The 22,188-nt window shown below is 40.4% G+C and overlaps 1 protein-coding gene across 3 annotated transcripts in view; it reads right to left on the bottom strand.

Annotated features, from left to right (window-relative positions):
- Positions 1 to 255: 255 nt before the first annotated feature.
- The window catches only part of LOC134340301 (epsilon-sarcoglycan-like), a 66,504-nt gene continuing 44,571 nt past the window's right edge, over positions 256 to 22,188 (bottom strand). Inside the window, exon 12 of one of the 3 annotated variants that reach the window (XM_063037368.1) lies at positions 256 to 481. In XM_063037368.1, the coding sequence (XP_062893438.1) occupies positions 417 to 481 (65 nt within the window). In that variant the 3' untranslated portion in view covers positions 256 to 416. Of the gene's footprint in view, positions 482 to 3,159; positions 3,177 to 3,631; positions 4,219 to 22,188 lie in introns of those variants that run through there. The other 2 variants (XM_063037371.1, XM_063037367.1) reach the window with 2 other exon arrangements.

Raw genomic sequence — 22,188 nt, forward strand, 5'->3', positions numbered from 1 at the left:
GGTGGAAACTGTGGATTAAAGGTTTAAACATTAGCGATTTCAGAGCATTCCTGTGGGTGACAACAGTTTTCTATGATAATTTTTATGCTGGTCGCATATCTGCACATCACTGTGAAGACTGCCCACGGGCGTTAACTATAAGATTACAAGAAGTGCAGGACTACAGAGCTGCTTCGTGTCATTTCGTGCTGTTGCAGTGCTCCAGTTTTTAATTCGTGTTTGCGTTCCTTTGCCAGAACTTGACGAACACGGGAAAGGAGCTCTGCGCAATGTCTTCGGCTGGTTTAAACTGAATTGGTTTGGATTTCTTTCAGTTCTGACTTTTCAAGATACGTTTGTGCCGCTCTCCTTAACAACATTATTGTGCTAACTGCATGTTTTATTTCATGACAGATCTCGTTTTCCGCTTTATGTTTTCAATCCAACATCGCGGTACTTTTTAAATCGTATTGGAAATACTGTATACTTCCATATTCACTTCCTTGGTAACAAAAACAGAAAAAGATTCAGTTAAATATTGTAATCGAATGCGCATTGCAAATGTATTGTCTAATCATGGTTAATGTCGTGAGTGAGAGTTTTTTTTTGTCTAATGTGATATTCGTGCGTTTTACTTAAAGGACCGAGACATCTTCTGAGTTTTTAGTCTATTATATCTAAGACTTAATGGGTACACGAGAAGGTGCAGAAAACCAGTTTAAATTGTAGTGCTGAATTTCTGGAAAGTCCGTGCTTATTTGTGCTAATAACTGCTTTGCTTTGGCCCGTTTTATTCCACTGTTGGCATATTGAAATATAGACATTATAAGCAGATCTGTGCCATTGGACATAATATTGTTTCACTCCAAGATTGTGTGTGTCTCCGGGGGACGGGGGAGGTGAGAGGGGGGTTTAAAAAAAGCGAAACGCCAAAATCGTTTGTATTCAATGCAGAAGACCAAATTACAGTCAATTAGTTATGGTGACAGTAAAATTGTCAGCAGTTTTGAAATCTGAAAGCAACTTATGGAATTATCATATTCAGCATTAAACGTAGAAGTGCCGATGTTTCTTTCAAGGTTACGACTGATTCTATATAGGATTGCCCGCGGCAGTCTTCTTGGGTTCAATAAAACCAATAAATTATTATTACCAGAAAAGACACAGGAAGTGTTAAATCTTGTTGAACCAGGTGTAGTAATTCATATGTGGATACGATCTCACTGATTCTGAAAATTCTTAACTTTGTGTATAATTGTTCTTTCATGATAATTCGTTAAAATATTATTTCTTACAATTTCATTTTCAGTATTTTAACTCTTAATATTTTTATATTCTGTAAAATGATTAAAATACCAATGGCACCCAGTGTTTCTTGCATTATTTTCCAATTTACTGTCTATGTGAACACTTAGCATGAATATCTGCGGAGTTTTGTTGATAATCTGGGCGCCGCAGATCCCCGTGGAAGGTGCTAATCTGAAAATTATGCCGGAATAGATGTAACCAGACAGGGAACCCAGTAACTTTTGTCTGCGAATTTGTTCCTTTTGCTGAGTGTAAAAACCAGGTTGCACAAAATACAAAAACAGGAATATTCAGCATTAACAGATTAGTAATATTCTGTATTTATAACTCATCTGTGAAATTCCTTGGGGCATTGTATCCTTTTGAAGGCATCTTACATGTACTGTACTGCATTTGAGCTTCAACACAGTATTATAGAAATACGTTTTGAGCTAAATAACAATATACTTTAGATAATTGTGGTGGAGTATTGTGAAAATCCATTTGGTTTTACCAACTAGAATGAAAGCAACACATTGAAAGGACGAAGGAAGGGGAACATTGGTTTAAAATAAATTCGTGATCACCAGTTCGGTGAGTTTTTTTAAAGCGATGCGTTAAATCAGTGCTTGCTTAGCTTATTACTGAAACCCGTCCTCTCACAGTCTGATCATAAACACGAGAAAATCTGCAGATGCTGGGAATCCGAGCAACACACACAAGATGCTGGAGGAACTCAGCAGGCCAGGCAGTCGACCGTACTCTTTTCCTGTTGCGTTTCTCCCGCATTTTGCGCGTGTTGCTCTCATAGTCCGGAAAACGGACAGGAGACTGCGGATACTGGAATCTGCAGCAATCTACTGGAGGAACTCAGCGTGTCGAACAGCTTTTGTGGATGCATGGAGGACCTCTCGCCCTCAAGAGTTGCTGCTCGATCCGCTGAATTCCTACAGCAATCTGTTTTTCTGCTCCTCTAATGATCTCCCCGGCACAACAGATACGTCTCAGGCGGTGACTGGTTTCCACGTCAGTGCACCACCTTCAGGCCAAAACACAGCCCGCTCGCCGCAGTTCACTCAATAGCTCGAGTACAATTTGCCTCCCGGGCTTCCGTTGCTGGGAAGCGCGTGTGATTGGCGACTCGCTAACCTGCGCGAGGCGGCGGGAGGTGACTGAATGGCGCCAGTCGCTTTGTGCTCTGTGACTGCCGTACTCGATGATTGGACTGTGATTGAAAGAAAGAAATCCACAACTGCTTAAAATTAGGCCTGTGGTTGGCTGCTTGCGGGTACTCTGTGGGCTGGAGATGCGAACCGAGTGTGTGATTGACATTAGCTATGTTTTCGGGCAGTGATTGGCTGGCGCCGTAATGATTGACAGTCGGCGTGGCGCTGCATTTTTTTTTGTCCGTCTTCAAGGAGAAAGATGGTAAAATGAAATGTGTGGGGCCGAACGTCGGCTGTACTCTTTCCCATAGATGCTGCCTGGCCTGCTGAGTTCCTCCAGCATTTGTTCGGATTTCCAGATTTCCTCGTGTTTGTAAAATGAAGCGTAATTTGCTGTCGGTAATTTGAGACGGTTAAAATTACCCCTGAGGCAGCAACTGCAGGTGTCAGTGTTTCCCGCTCCCTTTAGCAGCTGTCGTTTTCTTGAAGGACCGGCCGCTCCCGCTGACCGTGGGGGTAGTCTGACCTTCCTTCTGGGACCTGTTCTGTCCACACACACACCAAACGAAGAAGGGAAATCATCTTCTAAGCATTTTACGGATAGCTAAGTAAAGATTGGAACATAAGATTAAGGTAAAAGCTGGAGTATGATAATTATTTTAAAAATATATTAAATTTGCTATTGCACGGCCTACCTACGGAAGAGGTGAAGCACTGCTTGCTGGTCTGAGTATCCAAATTAAACTGTAAATGAGAAATTGTGAAATTTCATTTATTCTCACAAAATCATGAACTGTGAAGAATTGCTAGTCGGTGTGGCTCCAAGGGCCGGAATGGCCTATCCCACGCTGTATGTTAATAAATAAATTAGACCCACTGAGCAGGACCTGCATCATCTCTGGAGAGAGAAACAGTGTTTCAGGTCTGAGACCCTTTGAACTTGAGAAGGAGAAAACAGAATGCTGTAATACTCAGCAGGTCAGACAGTGTCAATGCAAGGAGAAAACTGGATTAAATTCTCAGGGCAAAGACCATTCATCAGAACTGGGAAAAGGACAAGGCAAATTAGTGTTCAGTTGCAGAGAAGACAGCAGGATGGAAACAAAAAGCCCTGATAGGTTGAGACTCTGATAGGATTCTGGTTAATTGGGGCACATGGGGACCAGTACGTTTTGGCCCAATTAAGTGACTGCCCCAATTAGCCAAAGTTTCATGGAAATACTTACAAACGTATAAAAAAGACAAATAGGTAACAATGTATTTATACTGAATACAGAACAATTTAGAATACTGCCACAGTTCTATAAAAGAGTGCAACACACACAAGATGCTGGAAGAAGATTCAAAGATTCAAAAAACTTTATTGTCATTCTAACCATACATGAGCTCTGCAGGGCAGAATGAGACAGTGTTTCTCAGGGGCAGTGCAATCATAACATAACAAATGCAACACTAAATAATAAACATAACAATAAATAGTAAAACACAACAGCCACATGTCAGTTAAAATCAGTTATAAGTGTCCAGTGCAAGTTAAAAGTGTCCAAAGCAGAGTCAGGTGGAGCAGCTATTTAGCAGTCTGACTGCCTGTGGGAGGGAGCTGTTTAGTAGCCTTGTGGTTTTAATTTTGATGCTCCAGTAACGTTTGCCTGATGGCAGAAGAACAAGCAGTTCATGGAGAGGGTGTGAGGGGTCTTTAATGATGTACCATGTCTTCTGGAGGCATCAACTCTGAAAGAGGTCTTGGACAGAGGGTAGGGAGACTCCAATAACCTTCTCTGCTCCCCTAACAGAAAAAAGTACAGTCGATGTTTTGGGCTAAAACACTTTGGCAGGACTGGAGAAAACCTTTTAAATCTACTCATGTTCCACTTAAACTTCTCACCTTTCAACCTTAACCCATGACTCTGGTTGTAGTCCTACCCAACCTCAATGAAAAAAGCCTGCTTACATTTATTCTATCTATATCGTCATAATTTTACATACCTTTATCAAATCTCATCTCAGTTTTCTATGTTCTAAAGAATACAGTCCTAACCTATTGAATCTTTCCTTATAATTCAGGTGTTCCAGATCAGCAACATCCTTGTAAATTTTCTCTGTACTCTTTCAACCTTGTTGACATCTTTCCTGCAGGTAGCTGGCCAAAACTGCACACAATACTCCAAATTAGCCCTCACCAACTTCAGCAACTTCAACATAACATCCCATTTTCTGTACTTGATACATTATGAAAGCCAATGTGCCAAGAACTTTCTTTACGACCCTATCTACCTGTGCTGCCAATTTCAATGAATTATGGACTTATATTCCCAGATCCCTTTGTTCTACTGCACGTCTCAATGTCCTACCGTTCACTATGTAAGACCTACCCTGATTTCTCCTACTGAAGTCTGAATTTAATGTCTGCATTAAATTCAGCCCATTTTTCCAGCTGATGCAGATCCCTCTGCAAACCATGATAGCCTTCCTCGCTGTACACTACACCCCCAATCTTGGTGTCATCCACAAATTTGCTGATCCAATTTACCACATTATCATCCAGATCATTGATATAGATGACAAACAGCAACGGACCCAGCACTGATCCCTGTGGCACACCACTAGTCACAGGCCTCCACTCAGAGAGGCAACCACCTACTACCACTCTCTGGCTTCTCCCACAAAGCCAATGTCTAATCCAATTTACTACATCATCCTGAGTGCCGAGTGACTGCACCTTCTTGACCAGCCTCCCACGTGGGGCCCTGTCAAATGCCTTTCTAAAGTCCACGTAGACAACATCCACTGCCTTGCCTTCATTCACCTTCCTGGTAACTTTCTTGAAAAACTCTAAAATTGGTTAGACATGACCTACCATGCACGAAGCCATGCTGACTCTCCTTAATCAGTCCCTGTCTATCCAAGTGCTTATTTATCCAGTCCCTTAGAATACCTTCTAATAACTTTCCCACAACTGATATCAGACTCACCAGCCTATCATTTTTGGTTTCTGTTCAGAGCCTTTTTTAAACAGTGGAACATCATTTGCTGATAACCTCTCCTGTCACCAAGGATGTTTTAAATATCTCTGTTAGGGCCTCGGCAATTTCTGTAGTTGCCTCCCGTAGGGGGATTTATCAGAAAAGCCCTGGGGATTTATCCACCCTGATTTGCCTGAGGGTAGCAGACACCTCCTTTGTAATCTGTACGGGGTCTATGAAGTTGATGCTGCTTTGCCTCATTTCTATAGCCTCTGTATCAGTCTCCTGAGTAAGTACAGATGCAAAAAATACACTTGAGATCTTCCCCCATCTGTTCTGGCTCCGCACATGGATTACCATTCTGGTCTTCCAGAGTACCAATTTTGTCCCTTGCAATTCTTTTGCTCTTAACATATCTGTAGAACCCCTTAGGATTCTCCTTCACCTTGTCTGCAAGGGCAACCTCGTGCCTTCTTTGCCTTCCTGATTTCTTTCTTAAGTGTTCTCTTGCATTTCTTGTACTCCATATGCACCTCATTTGTTCCTACCTGCCCATACCTACTATGCATCTCCTTTAATCTCTTATACAGGGCCTGTATACCTCTTGAAAACCATGGTTCCCTAAACCTGTTGTCTTTACCTTTTATTCTGACAGGCCCATACAAGCTTTGTACCCTCAAAATTTCATTTTTGAAGGCCTCCCACTTACCAAGTACATCTTTGCCAGAAAACAGCTTGAACCAGATACTATCAAAATTGGCCTTTCTCCACTTTAGAATCTCAACCTGCGGACCAGACCTATCTTTTTGCACATTTACTTTGAAACTAATGGCATTGTTAGCACTGGATATAAAGTGTTCCCCTGCACAAACTTTTATCACCTGCCCTGTCTCATTCCCTAATAGCAGATCCAGTATTGCAAGCTCTCCCGTTGGGTGTTTTACGTACTGATGAAGGAAACTTTCCTGAACACATCTGACAAACTCTATTCCATCTAGTCATTTTACAGTATGGGATTTCTAGTCAATATGTGGAAAATTAAAATCACCTACTATAACAACCTTATGTTTCTTGCAGTAGTCTGTGATTCCTTTACAAATCTGTTCCTCTAAATTTCTAGAACTGTTGGGTGGTCTGTAATATAGCCCCATTAACATGGTCGTACCTTTCTTATTTCTCAGTTCCACCCCTAACGCTTCACCAGACAAGTTCACTACTCTGTCCTGACGGAGCACTGGTGACATTTTCCTGACTAGTAATGCCACCCCTCCTCCTTTAATCCCTCCCACTCTGTGGTGTCTAAAACAACAGAACCCCGGAAACTTGAGCTGCTAGTCCTGCCAGTCCTGCCCCTCCTACAACCAAGTCTCATAATTCCAGATGTTATCCACCCACCTCATCCACCTTTCCTATAATACTTGCATTGAAATACATGCAGGTCAGGACGTTAGTCGCACCTTTTAATCATGATTTTTAAATGAGTAAAAATTAGTTAGTTTAAACATTATGGTATTCTAGCATCTATCTTGATGATAATATTAAATTTACTTATAAGATTACTTAAAAAAATAGCACTTCTAATTTCTTCTTCTTAAGCCCATTACTCCAACTGGGGCATTGACCAACATGAGTTCGCCAGTGTCCTCTATCCTGGGCCAGTCTTTCAAGTTATCCCCAGGTGTAGCCCATCTTCAAAGATCCTTCCTTTCCCAGGGATGGAACTTCTGTTGGCATTTCTGTAGCACTCGGTTGTTACGAAAGAAAAACAACCTTCGTCCTTTTGCAGCCGGGTTAGGGACCGTCAATGGCACAGTTTTCCAGTTTGTTTTTTGTGATAATTCTCTAATCTACACTGCCAGCTTGATAAGTCTTTATTGATGGTCATCCCAGAGACCCTTTGAAACTGATGACAAGTTTGGGAAGAATAATGCAGTCCACAGTACTACTGCAGAGGCTGCCTGATTTCCAGTTTCATTGAAAGAGGGACAATTCCTGCCACAGGAGCTCTCTGCTACAGACTATAACATTTAATTCAACATTTAATATTTCAACAGTAGAATACTTCAATATGCAAATATTTGAATTGGCCAAAGTTTTGAAAAGTGAGAGGAATCTGCCTCTCAGTGAGTAATGTCAATGAAACATTTTAAACTGATGCACTTCAATTCTAACCTCCTTTGCCTTGTTAAAAAGACTCTGTTCACTTATCTCTACCCCTTTATAAAGATCCCTCCTGGGCCTCTTACATTCCAGTGATAATAAACCAGTAATATTTCAAACAAGGACATAATATAAATGAAGTCCCGAATGTCCCGAAACTTGAGAAACAGTACTGAATATATAGTATTAGATTATACTCAAAAACATACTTGATTTCCACTCATTGCAGATATTTTATGCATCAATCTTAAAACATTGAGACATTTTTGATTTGTGCTTCTTCCAATACACTGAAGGTTATGTGAAATAGTTTTCTGTGAATACATTTACCAAAAATGTTTATACAACAAAATGTTTTTTTCCTAAATATATCTTCAAAAAATCTCAGCAGAAGTTAAATAAAATAATCATAAAATATACAGATGCTGGAAATGACCAAAAGAATTCCACCTGAAATGTTTCTCTTTTCACAAATGTTGTATAAGTTATCCAAATATATTTTAGTTAAACAACACTCCAGTCTAGTTTTTTTCTAGTGGTGGAAGCTTTAAGGAAAACATTTAAAAAAAAGGATAGTCCAAGAAACATCTTAAAACTAGATGATACTTGACTCATCCAGTTTTGGCTTACAGACTTTTATATGATTAGACAGATTGTGATCTCCAGCACTTCTAAAGTAAATGTATTTTACTAAAATTGTAATATTGCAGAAAATGTATTAGTATAGAGCAACAAGTAGTGTGCTATTAAGTCAAGTATATAGTTAAGTCTGGATGAAGGAAATATAAACCTTACCTCCTCTGATATGAGAACTCAAATTTGGAAACAAATGGACTACACAAATAAGAAACTGGTTATAACGAAGACCACCTACTATTTTAAGCATGTGAAGTAAATTGAGACAGAAATAGATCATACAACTAAGCATAGCTACAGTTGTATATAGATTAAGCCCCATGGCATGCTGCAAATACGTGATTAAAGAATGACTTACATATTAATATTACAAAGCAGTAGATTATATATCTGCATGTGGGCAATCTTTGCAGGAATTGGAAAAATATACAGTAAGCAACAGTGGCCGAACAGCCTTGGCTTTTAGTGATTAATCTGAATTTTAAACACTTGTGTTAATAGGCTGTATGATTTTAAGACTAATGCTTCTCACAATTTTAATAGGAAAGTTTTTGACTAGAAATAGTGTAATTTGTTTCACTGTTTTGGAATTGCTCTGTTACAATGTAAGCGTTGATTGATCATTGTGACTACTAGCTACTGGACAAAATGCAGAGAATGAGTGTTGAACATCTACCATGTCAGATTTACAATTTTGATTTCCGTTTTAAAAGTTTGAAATAAAAAGTTAGCTTCAGACAAAATAACCATGATGTCAGATTGTAATTTTTTTCAAACAGCTGATTTATTATACTATTTTTTCAGGAAAGGAAATCTGTCATCCCTATCAAGTCTGGCCATTATGTTGCTTCTATCTTACACCAGGGTTGGCCACCTTTTAACTGTGAGGTCACCTGACTAGATACTCATAGTAATACATTAGTTTCTGAATGCAAATGTTCAAGCAGTTCTTAAGTGATGGGTATCTTAAGCGATGGACAATAAATGCCAACCTTGTTAGCATAATCTCATTCTTAAAATTAGTAAAAATGCTGGACATACACATATTTATATAATTTTCCATATAGTTTGAGCTGCCTATATTAACTCATTAAGTCAAATTTGGGAAGCGTAGGTATGCTTTCACAAAAGCAATTCTATCACAAAGGCAATCTTTTTTTCATTTAAACAAGGCTGCATATCAGTTTATACTTTTGCTATAACTTTAGACTTACTGAAACATTATTTCATTGATCCTGGGCATAGAAATTCTATCATACCATTTTGTAGATACGGTGTATAATTTTAATTTGGAATCTGTCAAACAAAAGTGAGGAAAGTCACTTGCATCCTACTATCTACTTGGGTTTTGTATTCTGTATTTTATAAGTAAAACATATGTTCTAACCACATTCTGTGGCTAGCTTGTCTTCCTTAATGAACAATATGTGTTATGTCCCCTTGATGTCTGTTGTCTAGGGGAATTGAGGAAACAACTCAGTGTGGTGCATTGTTTGTGATGGGAAAAAGGACAGAGCAGACACAGGCAGTCCTGTTTGCAATATATTTATAGTATTTACACATATTTACAGAAGTGATCCAGGGCAACCAAATCCAAGGGAGTAATCCAAAAACCAAAATCCACAATATAAAAACATTTGAGTAATATTGTAAATATATTGTTTGATTAAGCATTCGTTGTTGTTACAACGTTGCAGTAATATGTGTCATACATGTGGGCCTCGATTAAAGTAAAAACAAAGCTAGACTCACATTCCCAGTTCCCTTGTTTTCCTTTCAATTAGTCTTTAAGAACATGAGGGTTACAAAACATAACAGTGGTGATGAGGAAGTTTTTAAAATGACTACCTACTGGTTGAAGTGCAGTGAGACACGCAAGTTAAAAAAAGAAGTGCAGCGAGAAACAGTCAATTAAAAATTCAATAGCGCCGCATGTGTTCTTCAGAAGGGATACACACAGTCAAGTTTTAAAAAAAGGCAGAAACTGGACAATTTCTTGGGTTCACAAACAATGAGCACTGGGTGAAAATAATCATAAATTTTAAAAAAAGAGCAGAAATGACTGGTTACATAAGAAAGATTGACATGTTAGATTCTACAAGCGATAACAGGATTTTGTGTACTGAGCAAATTGAGCAGTATTTTAAAACAAATGAAATAGCCAATGAGAAAGGAGTACTAGTTTTGCTGAGTGCATTGAGTTTAAGAGCATACAGTTTGCTTTGATGTTTGACTGTTCCAACCAAACCAATCGAAACGAACTTTGATGATATCGTGAAAGTAATGCAGGAACATTTAGAATTGAAACCATTGCTGACTGCAGAATGCCTTAAGGTTCATAAGTGGATTCAAAAGTAAGGGGGATCCATTTCTGGATACGTGGCTGAATTGAAGTTGTCTGAGCATTATCAGTTCAGTATTGGGCTTAATAATATACTGAGAGATTGTTTAATTTGTGGAATCTTACATGAAAGCATTCAAAAATAGCTTCTAACTGAAAGATCAATTGAAATCACTGTATCAATGGAAACAGCAGCCAGAGACACAATTGAGTTGCAGTCAGGAATAAAAATGAGTCTGAATAAAATTGCTACATCTGAACAGAAACCAGCCTGGCCAAACAAATTATGTTACCACTGTGGCAGAGGCTCACATACACCAGACCAATGCAGATTTAAAGGCGTAATTTGCAGAAAATGCAGCAAAGTAGGACACAGATAAAGAACATGTTGGGCAGACAAAAATAAATGGACTGCTTAGGGAAGAGCAAAAGTTAAAAAGTCAAGTTGCAGTTTCAAAAAGAGCACTAATCTTCGTGCTTTTGATGAAAAGTCTGATAATGATGAGAATGATACAGGATTATATAGCCTTAAGATTTACCATGTGAAAAGTAACAATAAACAAGCAATATGACTTACACCAGAAGTTGACAGCAAATTAATTAAAATGGAATTAGACACTGGCTTGGCTGTTTCTGTCATTCCACAAAATGAATTTAAATGACACTTCAAAGATATTGAACTGAAGCCTGCAGATATTCAACTAAGAACTTATACTGGAGAAAATATAACTCCTGTGGGAATGACGTTTGTAACAGTGAAATACAACAACCAACAACCCACATTGGGCTTGTATGTGGTAAACCTAGGCGGACCAGCATTGTGGGATCATGAGTGACTGAGACAACTACAAATTGATTGGAGTTCCATCTACCATTTGCATGCCACATCCCCTTCAATGGAGTGGACTGAATGCAAATTAAGAAAGGTACTGGATGATGCCACAACAGCGCTCATGGATGACATTGGAAAACTGAAACATTTCAAGGATAAAATTGTGTTAAATGAAAATGCCACACCCAAGTTTTACTAAGCCCATCCAGTTCCTTATACCATCCATGTCAAAGTAGCCTGTGAGCTAGATTGCATGGAAGCTGAAGGAGTTTTTCCCAATGTTGAGTGGAGCCCTCGGGCAATGCCAGAGGTCCCAGTAGCCAAAACGATTGGATCTATCGGGACCTGTGGTGATTTTAAGGTCACCATCAACCCAGGACTGGAAGAAGATTAACACTTTCTGCACATATTAGTGGATATTTTTGCATACCTTTCTGGAGGAAAACACTTCACCAAAGTGGACTTAGATAAGGCCTACTTACAGATGGAGATGGAAGAGGAGTCCAAAGTGTTCCTCAATATAAACACCCACAAAGGACATTATCGCTATAATAGGCTTATTTTGGAGTAGCATCTGCACCTGTACTCTGGCAGAAAGCTATGGACCAGGCACTGGATGACATCATTTTTACCGGTGAGGATGACAAGGGACATCTCCAAAATCTCAAGACAGTATTAAAAAGATCAGAAGATTATGGGTTCAGAGCATGACACAACAAATGTGAATTCTTTAAACCAAGCATCACCTACTGTGATCAATCTTTTTGTCCCACAACGATTACTTAAGTAGTGGTGGATGCCCTACGGCCAAGGGACGTGTCACAGTTACAGTCCTTTCTAGGATTTGTCAATTACTATAACAGATTCCTGCTAAGCATGGTGACTGTGCTCCACCCTGTGAACTCATTACTACAGATCGGGAAGAAATGGCAATGGATAAAGCTGTGTGAGGTGTTTTCAAAAAGTTAAATGAAATGGTGACATCAGACACTGTACTCACACATTATAATCCATAATGAGGATTATTATGAGGAAAAATGAGGAAAGGGCAAGACAGATATATTCCAAGTAAGAAGCAATTTTCGAATGGAAGAAGGACGCTACCGTGGCTGACAAGTGAAGTCAGAGCCAAAGTAAAAGCAAAAGAGAGGGCATACAAGGAAGCCAAAGCTAGTGGGAAGATGGAGGATTGGGAAGCTTTTAAAAACTTGCAGAAGGAAACTAAGAAGGTCACTAGGAAAGAAAAGACGAATTATGAAAGGAAGCTGATGACTAATATCAAAGAAGATACTAAAAGCTTAAGGTTCATAAGTGGATTCAAAAGGAAGGGGGATCCATTTCAGGATATGTGGCTGAATTGAAGTTGTCTGAGCATTATGAAGGGTAAAAGAGAGTTAAGGGTAGATATAAGACCAAGAGAAAATAATGCTGGACATATTGTAATGAGAGACGCAAAGACGGCAGAGGAACTGAATGCATATTTTGCATCAGTCTTCACAGTGGAAGATACCTGCAGTATACCAGACATTCAAAAGTGTCAGGGAAGTGAAGTATGTGCAGTGAAAATTACGACTGAGAGGTGCTCAGGAAGCTTAGTGGTCTGAGGGTGGATAAATCTCCTGGAGCTGATGGAATGCACCCTTGGGTTCTGAAGGAAGTACCTGGAGAGATTGCGGAGGCATTAACAATGATCTTTCAAGAATCGATAGATTCTGGCAATGTACCGCATGACTAGAAAATTGCAAATGTTACTCCGCCATTTAAGAAGGGTGGGAGGCACTGTAGACCTGTTAGCCTGACATAAGTGGTTGGAAAGTTGTTGGAATCGATTGTTAGGGATGAGATTACAGAGTACCTGGAGGCACATGACAAGATAGGCCAAAGATAGCATGGTTTCCTGGAAGGAAAATCCTGCCTGACAAACCTACTGCAATTTTTTGAGGAAATTACAAGCAGGGTAGACACAGGAGACACAGTAGACATGGTGTACTTGGATTTTCAGAAGGCCTTTGGCAAGGTGCCACACATGAGACTGCTTAGCAAGATAAGAGCCCATGGAATTACTGGTAAGTTACTAGCGTGGGTGGAGCATTGACTGGTCGGCAGAAAACAGAGAGTGGCAATAAAAGGATCCTATTCTGGCTGGCTGCCGGTTACCAGTGGAGTTCCTCAGGGGTCAGTGTTGGGACCGCTGCTTTTTACGATGTATGTCAATGAGTTGGACTATGGTATCAATGGATTTGAGGCTAAATTTGCCAATAATACAAAGATAGGTGGAGGAGCAGGTAGTGTTGAGGAAACAGAGAGCCTGCAGAGAGACGTAGATAGTTTAGGGAATGGGCAAAGAAGTGGCAAATGAAATACAATGTTGGAAAGTGTATGGTCATGCACCTTAGTGGAAGAAATAAATGCGCAGACTATTATTTAGATGGCGAGAGAATTCAAAATGCAGAGATGCAAAGGGACTTGGGAGTCCTTGTGCAAGATACCCTAAAGGTTAACCTCCAGGTGATGAAGAAGGTGAATGCAATGTTGGCATTCATTTCTAGAGGTATAGAATATAAGAGAAGGGATGTGATGTTGAGGCTCTATAAGGCACTTGTGAGACCACACTTGGAGCATTGTGTGCAGTTTTGGGCTCCTTATTTTAGAAAGGATATACTGACATTGGAGAGGGTTCAGAGAAGATTCATGAGAATGATTCCAGGAATGAAAAGGTTACCGTATGAGGAACGTCTGGCAGCTCTTGCGCTGTATTCCCTGGAGTTCAGGAGAATGAGGGGGGATCTCATAGAAACATTCCAAATGTTAAAAGGCCTGAACAGATGTGATTTGATGAAGTTATTTCCCATGGTAGGGGAGTCTAGGACAAAACAGCACGACTTCAGGATTGAAGGATGTCCATTTAGAACTGAGATGTAGAGAAATTACTTTAGTCAGAGGGTGGTAAATCTGTGGAATTAGTTGCCATGAGTAGCTGTGGAGGCCAAGTCATTGGGTGTATTTAAGGCAGAGATAGATAGGTTGATTAGCCAGGACACCAAAGGGTATGGGGAGTAAGCAGGGGAGTGGGGATGACTGGAAGAATTGGATTAGCCCATGATTGAATATCTTATGGTCTTATGTCAGCAGACTACACTACACATACTGAGTCAGAAGCTCACCAATTTCCTCCTCGCATATCACAATGCAGCACACTCCACAACTAACAACTCACCAGCTATGCTGTTTCTGGGTTTCACAACCACGGATTCGGCAGCACAGTAGATACGGCAATTGCGCTTGTGAATTTGCACATGTCAGCTAATTATTATTTAATCGTGATAACTCCATACTTGTCGCCGTAGTGCTTGTCGGGACTTGGACAGAGCATAGCAACACTTCGCTGCTATTTTGCATTCGGCCTTCCCTGAGATATTGGACTTTCAATTCAACTGACTCTGAAGACTAGTGCTATTCGTTTAATGTTTAGATGTTCTTTTCAGCCGCAGTGTAGGCTTCGTTTTCCTTTTGAGAGTTTTAGTTAACGGCCCTGTTTGGCCCAGCATTTACTGTTTTATTTTCCTTTAACACTGTTTGTATTAAAGTTTGTGAACCATCGACCTGCTTCAGTGTCTCTCTCTCCGCACTTGGACCATATCCAAACCTGGTAGCACTGGGTCATCCTTTGCGTTCATGCTTTGATCTGCTCAAACCCAGTCTCCGAAGGAGTATGCAGGACAAACAGCTGAGAGAAATTGAATGCTCCTCAAACAAGGAGGCTCGGACAAGCAATTTTGGTGAGTGACTACAGAGGCGATCAAAAGTGGGTATTTGGCAAGATTAACACAATACAACACAATAGGGATTGAGCCTGATGTCATCTGGAGACAACACATCTATCAGTTAACGAAAGCAGAGTTAATTGTTAGAGAAGAAAGGTGGCCAGAGCTGTCAGAACCACTTCCTGCTGTTCCAGAGTCAACTCCTACAAGCACCACAGAGGAGGCCCCAGAACCTGAGATTGTTTCACAGCCGCAAGTCTCACCTGCCCAGCAGAGTGACCACCCCCCACCCCCTGTCAGGAAAGGCATTAAATTTCAAAGTAAATTTTATTATCAAAGTACATATATGTGTCACAAGGTGGGGAACAAGGGTGGACCCAAATGCAAGACACAAACACATCTTGTGAGGTTAACTAAATTGAGTTTATTGCTTGTTACAAGGAGAGCAAAGCAGAAGCAGGAATAACGTAATGTACAAGGATTCAGGCCCTGGACTAGGCTGGGACTAAGGGTCTGGGCCAGGACTCAGAACACAGACCTTGGAGCCAGGACTCAGAACACGGACCTCGGACCCAGGACTTCATACTTAAAACCTCGGAGCCAGGGACTCTTCTTATTCACAGCACAGACTCAGAAACAGGACATAAAACATAGAGCCGGGAATCCTCCTTTGACACAGGACGGAGTCAGGACTTTTCTTATTCATTGGACAGACTCAGAAACAGGACATAAAACACTGAGCTGGGAATCATCCTTAGACACAGGATGGAGTCAGGACACTTCTTGACACAGGGTCAGGACCCTTCCAGGGTACAGGGCCGGGACCCCTTTTAGACACAGGACATGGATACGGAGACCACACAACAATAGACAGTACTATAAATGGGCACAAGTACGCTCCAAGCCGCGGTGGGCTCTTGACCCACCCCGGCGGGTTAACTTTGACTGACCCGTACTGACAAGGGAAGGCGGCTTGCTGGCACTTGATTCAGGAGGAGAGACTAGGCTTGCTCCGGCAAAAAACTTAGTTGGCTCCGGCCAGATGACATTGGCTCGCACTACCCTCGGTGACTTCATTAACATTCTCGCGCCAAACGGCTGAAAGCCGGAGACTTATAAACTGCCGGTTCAGCGGAGAGTAAATTGCCTCTAATCACCAAGCCCAAGGGACACAGGAAAACGGGAAACCAAAGGGAAACAGGGAGTCAACGGTCCCGATCGTAACACAAACAAAGTAAATTTAAAGGGAACCCGATCCGGACTATGACAATATGTCACCATATACAACCCTGATATTCATTTTCTTGTGGACATGCTCAACAAAACTATAAAATAATAACTATAACAGGATCAACGAAAGATCATTGATTGAGGTGACACAGTCCTTTACCGTACAGGTGACCCGGGTTCAATTTTTGCCACTACCAGTAAGGAGTTTGTATGTTCTCCCCGTGACTGCGTGGGTTTCCTCTGGGTGCTCCAGTTTCCTCCCACAGTCCAAAGACGTACCAGTTGGTAGGTTAATTGTTCATTGTAAATTGTCCCATCATTAGGCTAGGGTTAAATCGAGGGTTGCTGGGTGGTGTGGCTCAAAGAGGCAGCAGGACCTATTCCGTGCTGTATCTCAATAAATAAAAAAGTAAATAAAAATAAAAACAACCAGAGTGCAGGAGACAGCAACCTGCATAAATGTAAATATAAATAAATAGCATTAAATAAAAAAAACATGAAATGAAGAGTCATTGAAAGTGAGATCATTGGTTGTAGGAACATTTCAATGATGGGACAAGTGAAGTTAAGTGTAGTTACCCCCTTTTGTTCAAAGGCCTGATGATTAAGGGGTAGTAACTGTTCTTGAACCTGGTGGTGGGTGGGAGTCCTGAGGCTCTTGTACCTTCTACCTGATGGCAACAATGAGAAGAGAGCATGAACTCGGTGGTGGGGGTCCCTGATGATGGATGCTGCTTTCCAAGGATAGCATTTCATGTAGATGTGCTCAATAATTGGAAGGACTTTACCTGTGATGGACTGGGCCGTATCCAATACTTTTGTAGGATTTTCTGTTCAAGGGCATTGGTGTTTCCACACAAAGCTACGATGCAGCCAGTCAATATATTCTCCACTACACATCTATAGAAGTTTATCAATATTTTAGGTGTCACGCTGAATCTCCGCAAACTCCTAAGGAAGTAGAGGCCCTACTGTGCTTTCTTCACAATTGCAGTTACGTGCTGGGTCCAGGACAGGCCTTCTGAAATAGTAACACCAAGGAACTTAAAGTCACTGATCCTTTCTATCTCTGATCCTCTGATGAGGACTGGCTCATGGATCTCTGGATTCCCTCTCCTAAAGTCTATAATCAGTTCCTTGGTGTTGGTGACATTGAGTGAGAGGTTGTTGTTATGACACCATTCAGCCAGATTTTCAATCTCCCTCCTATATGCTGATTCATCATCACCTTTGATTCAGTCCATGACAGTGGTGTCGTCAGCGAACTTGAAAATGGCATTGGAGCTGTGCTTAGCCTCACAGTTATGTGTAAGGCGAACAGAGCAGGAGGCTAAGCACACAGCCCCACAAAAGTAAGAAATCCCCCACAGTGATTAGATCTTTAAGCCTGACTGGGACAATTTAAAATTTGCTACGCTATAGAGGCCTATACATATAGTTGTATTATGTAGTATACTGTGAAACACTCTGGTTTCCTTGGCTGCGTAAACCTAGGGAAGTCAATCTCCGGTCCCGCCAAACTCGTGAGATTGAGACGACTCTCCCACCCCAAGTCCCGGTTTGTGTGGATGCTGTGTAATTTGCTACCCTGTTACAAATTAGTGCCATGAAATGTAAGACAGTACACTACATATGATTAAAGGAATTATATTTATGAATCTTAACTTAACTGAAGGGTTAGTAAAGAAAAATTAGAAGAAAAGGGCCCATTTTAATTAAACAGTCAAATGTGCACAAGTTGGAGCTCAGCGTTTCACCATATTCACCGATCCTCAATCAATCATTGCCCCTGGCTTCATCGAATCACGGTCCCGCTCCGGGTCGAATCCTATGACCTGTTCTCTCCAGCGTTTTCTCTCTTCATCTCCCCCTGAACAAAAGACCCAAGCCCAACCTCACCAGGAAAACCTCCCCTTCAGTTCTACCATCATAATTGGATGGCACACATTCTTTATCATCCCTTATCTTCAGCAATAACTCAAACAGGCTGAAAGCAGAACAGACTACTCTTACAGAACTGCTAAAAGAAATACATACAGTGTAGTAGTAAATATATGGACCAGGGCATTACACACATATATATAATGTGTATATAGGTTGAGATGCATTCTATATTGGTTTTGGAGTTTATTGCTAAGCAGGGAGGAGGTTTGTGTATTTAATGCTTCATTAATATTTGAGTAATATTGTGAATAAATTGTTTGATTAAGCATTCTTTGTTGTTTACATAATGCATTGTGGGTTATATGTAAAAGTATGTAAATGGCATACATTATTATGCCACCACGTCATATAGGTGGACCTCACTAAAATTGAAAACAAAAGGTACACGTTATTCCCAGTTCCATGCTTTTCTTTTGACTAGTTTGATGTTTTGGAGTTACAAAACATAAGAGTATACCTTTCTTTTTTGCTAGAGGACTTAAAATCAGAAATAAAGGTTACTAACTGTAATGATAGAAGGTCTTGGTTGGACCACAACTGGAATCCTGTGGACCACTTTTGTACACTTTCTGAAGAGGGAGTGCAGTGAAGATTTCTGCAGACTGTCTGCCTAGGATTACAGGTCTCTCATATGAAGAGGGACTGAGTAGGCTAGCCCTCTTATTTTTTACACTTTAAAAGAATGAGTGGTTACTTATTTTATGTACAACATTTTGGTGGATTCTACAGAACAGATGAGGGAAATACTTTTTCCCAAGTTGAGGAGTCTTAAAAGTGGATTCACAGTCTCAAAATAAGGGCTTGGCCTTTTTGGACTGATATAAAAAGAAGCCACTTCACTTGGAATTTTTTTACCCCACTGTGTTGAGTCATAGTTATTAGTTGAATTCAAAACAAGATCAATTGATTTCTGCATAGTATAGGGTATGGGGTGGAGCAACAAAATGTGTTCTGGAGTTGCTCAGCCATGATCTTCTTGAGTGATGGAGCAAAGGGTCAAATAGATAACTCTTGCTCCTTGTGTAATGTCACAAATTAATAACAGAAGGGTCTCACAGTTTTCATACAAGCATCTTGAAATTGTCTTCCACATATTTTAATTCTTTTTCTAGAATTCTGAGGGATGTATTTTGATTTTCTACAATCCATTTGGTTTGGGGTCTCTTAGTAATTATTAATCAAATTATTCACAATGATGGTGACTAAGATTCCAATGAATAACTATTTATATAGATTATTGAGATGTTATCTTGTTATAGCGTAAAACTCTGGTAAATGATTAAAAATATTATAGTACAAATAGTTAACATGACTTGGCTCATTTTAAAAATGGAACAATATGAGATATTCTATGTGCATATTGGGAATTGATAGTGATACCTCTATTAAATGCATGTTTCATGCTTTAGCCCTAAATTTATCAAAGAGGATGACTTATTTCCTACTGAAAGAGACTTCATGCCTTTTGAAAAACCAATGTGTTTCTGATTAGTCAACTTTTTAACACTCAATGAAACAATTATTATTTTGCCATTCCAAACAACGTAACATTGAACCTCCGTTTGGAGCTTGAGATTGTGCGAGCCATTGTTTGTAGTGAAGGAGCATGGGATTTTAAAAATGAGTGGGCCCTTTCAGGCCTTTTAGCAAAGCTTGAGATCATTAGGTAATTAGGCATTTGACAAGGGCTGATAAACAGAAGTTAGGTTTAACAGGACTCAGAAGAGGAAATCCACAGCAGTCAGGCCTCTGGCACTGAGTTTGGCTCTGTGACCCAGAATGCAAGGGTGGGAGAAGAGCTGAGCAGTAGTGACAGGGGAAGAGACAGGAGTTTCTGTGGACAAGAATTAGATTCCTGGGTGATATGTTGCCTCCCAGGTGCCAGAGTCAGAGATGTCTCTGACAGCCTTATTAGTATTGATGACATAGGAAGGAAATGTGATGAAGTCCAGCAAAATGAGTTCTGGGAGTTAGGTGCTAACTTAAAGGATCAAGTTAGCATCCAGGGTGGTGATATTAGGATCACTAACCATGCCACATGCTAGTTAAGCAAGAAATAGGAAAAAAAATATAGCTTAATGTGTGGCTAAGGAGATGGTGCAGGAGGGAGGGCTTCAGACTTTTGGATCATTGGGCTCTCTTCCAAGAAGGGTACAAGCCTGACAGTTTGCAACTGAACTGGAAATAGACCAACGTACTTGTGGGAAGGTTGAAAATAGTGGGACTAATACATTGAGTCATGTCTACTTCAATGCAAGGAGGTATTGCAGGCAAGGCAGATAAGCTTGGAGAATGGATCAGTATCTGGAATTATATTATTGTAGCTGTTAGCAAAACTTTGTAGGAGGGGTAGTTCCTGGATTCCATTATTTTAGACATGATAAAGAAGAAGTATTAAAAGGGGTGGGATGGCATTACTAATCAGGGAAAATGTCATGACAGTGCTCAGACAGGTCAGACTAGATGAGTTGTCTGTTGAAGCTATATGGGTGGGACTGAGGAATAAGAAAACGTTGACCATGTTAATGAAATTGTATTATAGACTACCCAATAGTCAGTGGAATTTGGAGGAACAAATATGTAAAATTCGCAGACTGTTGCAACAAACATAAGGTTGTGATAGTAGGTGATTTTAATTTTCCACATAATGACAGGGACTCCCACACTGTAAAAGGACTAGATGGGAGAGAGTTTGTCAAATGTGTTCGGGGTAAGTTTTCTTAATTAATAGATATAGAGGTCTCAACTAGAGTGAGTACAATACTGGATCTCCTCTTAGGGAATGAGATAGGGCGGGTGACAGAAGTGTGTGTAGGGTGCACTTTCGATTTAGTGATCACAATTCCATTAATATCAAGTTAATTATGGAGAAGGATAGTTCTGGTCCTCAGGCTGAGACTCAAAATTGGAGAAAGGCCAATTTTGATGGCCTCAGAAAGGATCTGGCAGGTGTCGATTGGGATAGGTTGTTTCCAGGTAAGTGGAAGGCCTTTACAAGTGAGATATTAAGAGTAAAGAGCTTATATGTTTCTGTTGGAATAAAAGATTTAGGGAACCTTGGTTTTTGAGAGACATTGAGTCCCTGGTTAAGAAGAAGAAGGAAGTGCACAGAGAGTATAGGCAGGCAGGAACGAATGAGGTGCTATGGTGTATAAGAAATACAAGAGATGACTTAAGAAGGAAATCAAGAGGGCTACAAGAAGGCATGATGTTGCTTTGGCAGACAGTGTGACAGAGTAGCCCAAGGACTTCTACAGATATATTAAGAACAACTGGATAGCAAGAGACGAAAGAGATGGGCAAAATCTTAAATGGATATCTTGCGTCTGTATTTACTTCGGAGATGGACAGAATCAAAGAACTGAGGCAAAACAATAGTGAGGTCATGAACTTAATCCAGATTACAGAAGAGGAAGTGCTTGTTGTCTTGAGGCAAGCTAGAGTGGATAAATGCCCAGGACCTGACAAGGTGTCCTCTTGGACCTCGTAGGAGGCAAGTGTAAAAATTGCAGGGGCCCCAGCAGAGAGTTTTAAACTATCCTTATCACAATTGAGGTGTCGGAGGACTGAAGGATAGCTAATGTTGTACCGTTGGTCAAGAAATGCCCCAAGAATAACCCAGGAAATTATACACTGGTGACCCTGATATCAGTAGTGGGTAAATTATTGGAAGGCATTCTACAGGACCTGATATATAAGAATTTAGATAGACAGGGCCTAACTAGGAATAGTCAATGTTGCTTTGTGTATGGTAGGTCATGTCTAACCAACCTTATGGAGTTTTTTGAGGAAGTTACCCGGAAAGTTGATGAAGACAAGGCAGTGGATGAACTTTAGCAAATCCTTTAACAAAGTCGCACGTGGGAGGTTTGGTCAAGAAGATTTA

The sequence above is a fragment of the Mobula hypostoma genome, chromosome X1, assembly GCF_963921235.1.
Source record: "Mobula hypostoma chromosome X1, sMobHyp1.1, whole genome shotgun sequence".
NCBI classification, from domain to species: domain Eukaryota; kingdom Metazoa; phylum Chordata; class Chondrichthyes; order Myliobatiformes; family Myliobatidae; genus Mobula; species Mobula hypostoma.